The sequence below is a fragment of the Belonocnema kinseyi genome, chromosome 1 (genome assembly GCF_010883055.1).
Source record: "Belonocnema kinseyi isolate 2016_QV_RU_SX_M_011 chromosome 1, B_treatae_v1, whole genome shotgun sequence".
Taxonomy (NCBI): Eukaryota; Metazoa; Arthropoda; class Insecta; order Hymenoptera; family Cynipidae; genus Belonocnema; species Belonocnema kinseyi.
The window spans coordinates 160,174,101-160,175,750 of NC_046657.1; the positions used below are offsets into that span (position 1 = coordinate 160,174,101).

The 1,650-nt window shown below is 41.2% G+C and overlaps 1 protein-coding gene across 1 annotated transcript; it reads right to left on the minus strand.

The window, feature by feature from the left end:
* Window positions 1-180: 180 nt before the first annotated feature.
* On the minus strand, window positions 181-1,068 carry LOC117180807. The gene has a single exon (XM_033373321.1). It carries the CDS (start codon window positions 1,066-1,068, stop codon window positions 181-183), a length of 888 nt encoding a protein of 295 aa, XP_033229212.1.
* Window positions 1,069-1,650: the final 582 nt, after the last annotated feature.

The window sequence follows — 1,650 nt, forward strand, 5'->3', positions numbered from 1 at the left end:
TATGAGCTCACAATGGTAATTTCCGCGATTATCTGTCGAACGAAGATACAAACAAGCACCGTACGCCTTCTCGCTCGCGTCGCAAAAACCATGCAATTGGCTATCAATCGAAGAATTGAGAACTATACATCGTTGGTATCTCACAGTATTAAGTAAAGGCAATTGCTTCTTATACTCTAACTACATTTCATGAACCTCAGGTGGAACTTGATCGTCCCATCCTAACTGATGTTTCCACAGCTGTTGAATTATAATTTTGCCTACAACAATGACGGGGCCTAGCAATCCTAGAGGGTCAAAGAGTTTCGAACACTGCGAGAGAATAGACCGCTTGGTAGCGCGATCATTTGAGTCAGACAAATTAACCGAATATAAAATTGAATCGGATGTATGATCCCAATGAATTCCTAATGCCTTGATCGTATCTGAAGGATCAAGCGACATATATTTATTTGAAGTTTCACTTGAAAGGTCTTGCGATAATTCTGGCTTATTCGAAGCCCATTTGCGTAGATTGAATCCACCTTTTTGCAAGAGCTTAATTAATTCATCTCGAAGTTGACGAGCTTCGTTGATTGTTTTCGCTCCAGTTTGAAGATCGTCAACGTAAAAGTCGCGTTTGAGAATTTTCGCGGCCTCTGGAAAGGCATATTCTTCATCGTCTGCTAATTGGTGCAATGTACGAATCGCTAAAAAAGGTGCACAAGCAGTACCGAATGTAACAGTATTCAAGGAATAAGTTTTAATCGGTTCATCCTGATTTTTTCGCCATAAGACCTTTTGATAGAACCGATCATTATCAGTAACGCGAATTTGTCGGTACATTTGTTGAATGTTCGCTGTAATTACAACAGGATGAGAACGAAACCGAGTGACGATTGAAAATAAATCATCTTGAATAGTCGGACCGATCATGAACGTGTCATTAAGCGACACCCCGGTCGATGTCTTCGCGGAACCGTCAAAAACGACTCGCGTTTTTGTCGTCAGGCTATCTTCCTTAATTACCGTGTGATGAAGAAGATAATACCCGGGCCTAGAAGCCTCTTGGTTGCTGAGAAGCGACATATGTACTTCACCCAAATAGCCTTCAACACAATCGATGTATTGAGTTTGGAGATTAGAATTCTTTGTGAATTTCCGTTCAAGCGCATAAAAGCGCTGGAACGTGATGTTCCGTGAATCTCCCAGCGAATGGAAATTATCATTAAACGGTCATTTTACTTCATATCGCCCGGAACCTAATCGCTTTGTCGACTGTAAAAAATGAGATTCAGCTGCCTGTTCTTCGTCTGACCGCAGTTTTGTGGAACTTTCTTCCCTTAATTCCCATAAAGTGGGCAAGTCGTGAAATTTGATAAGATTGCATGCCACTTTATTTTTTGCTTGAGCCTGCTGTTTTGGAAATTGAGGACTATTGTACCGACCCGAAAAAATCCATCCAAACACAGTTTCCTGTAATACTGCGGTTTGATTGGGTACCCTGCTTTTTCCCATGAGAAGCAAATCAAAGAAATATTCAGCCCCTATTAAGATATCTACATTGGCAGATTTATGGAACTCGGGATCGGCTAAAAAGATCTCGTTTGGAACTTTGACTGAGTGTCGGTTGATAGGCATGACAGGCATTGCATCGGAAATTTCCTTGAA

Excerpts from the sequence above, each read along its gene's own strand:
- LOC117180807 (XM_033373321.1), bottom strand. The coding sequence starts at position 1,068 with ATGTCGCTTCTCAGCAACCAAGAGGCTTCTAGGCCCGGGTATTATCTT.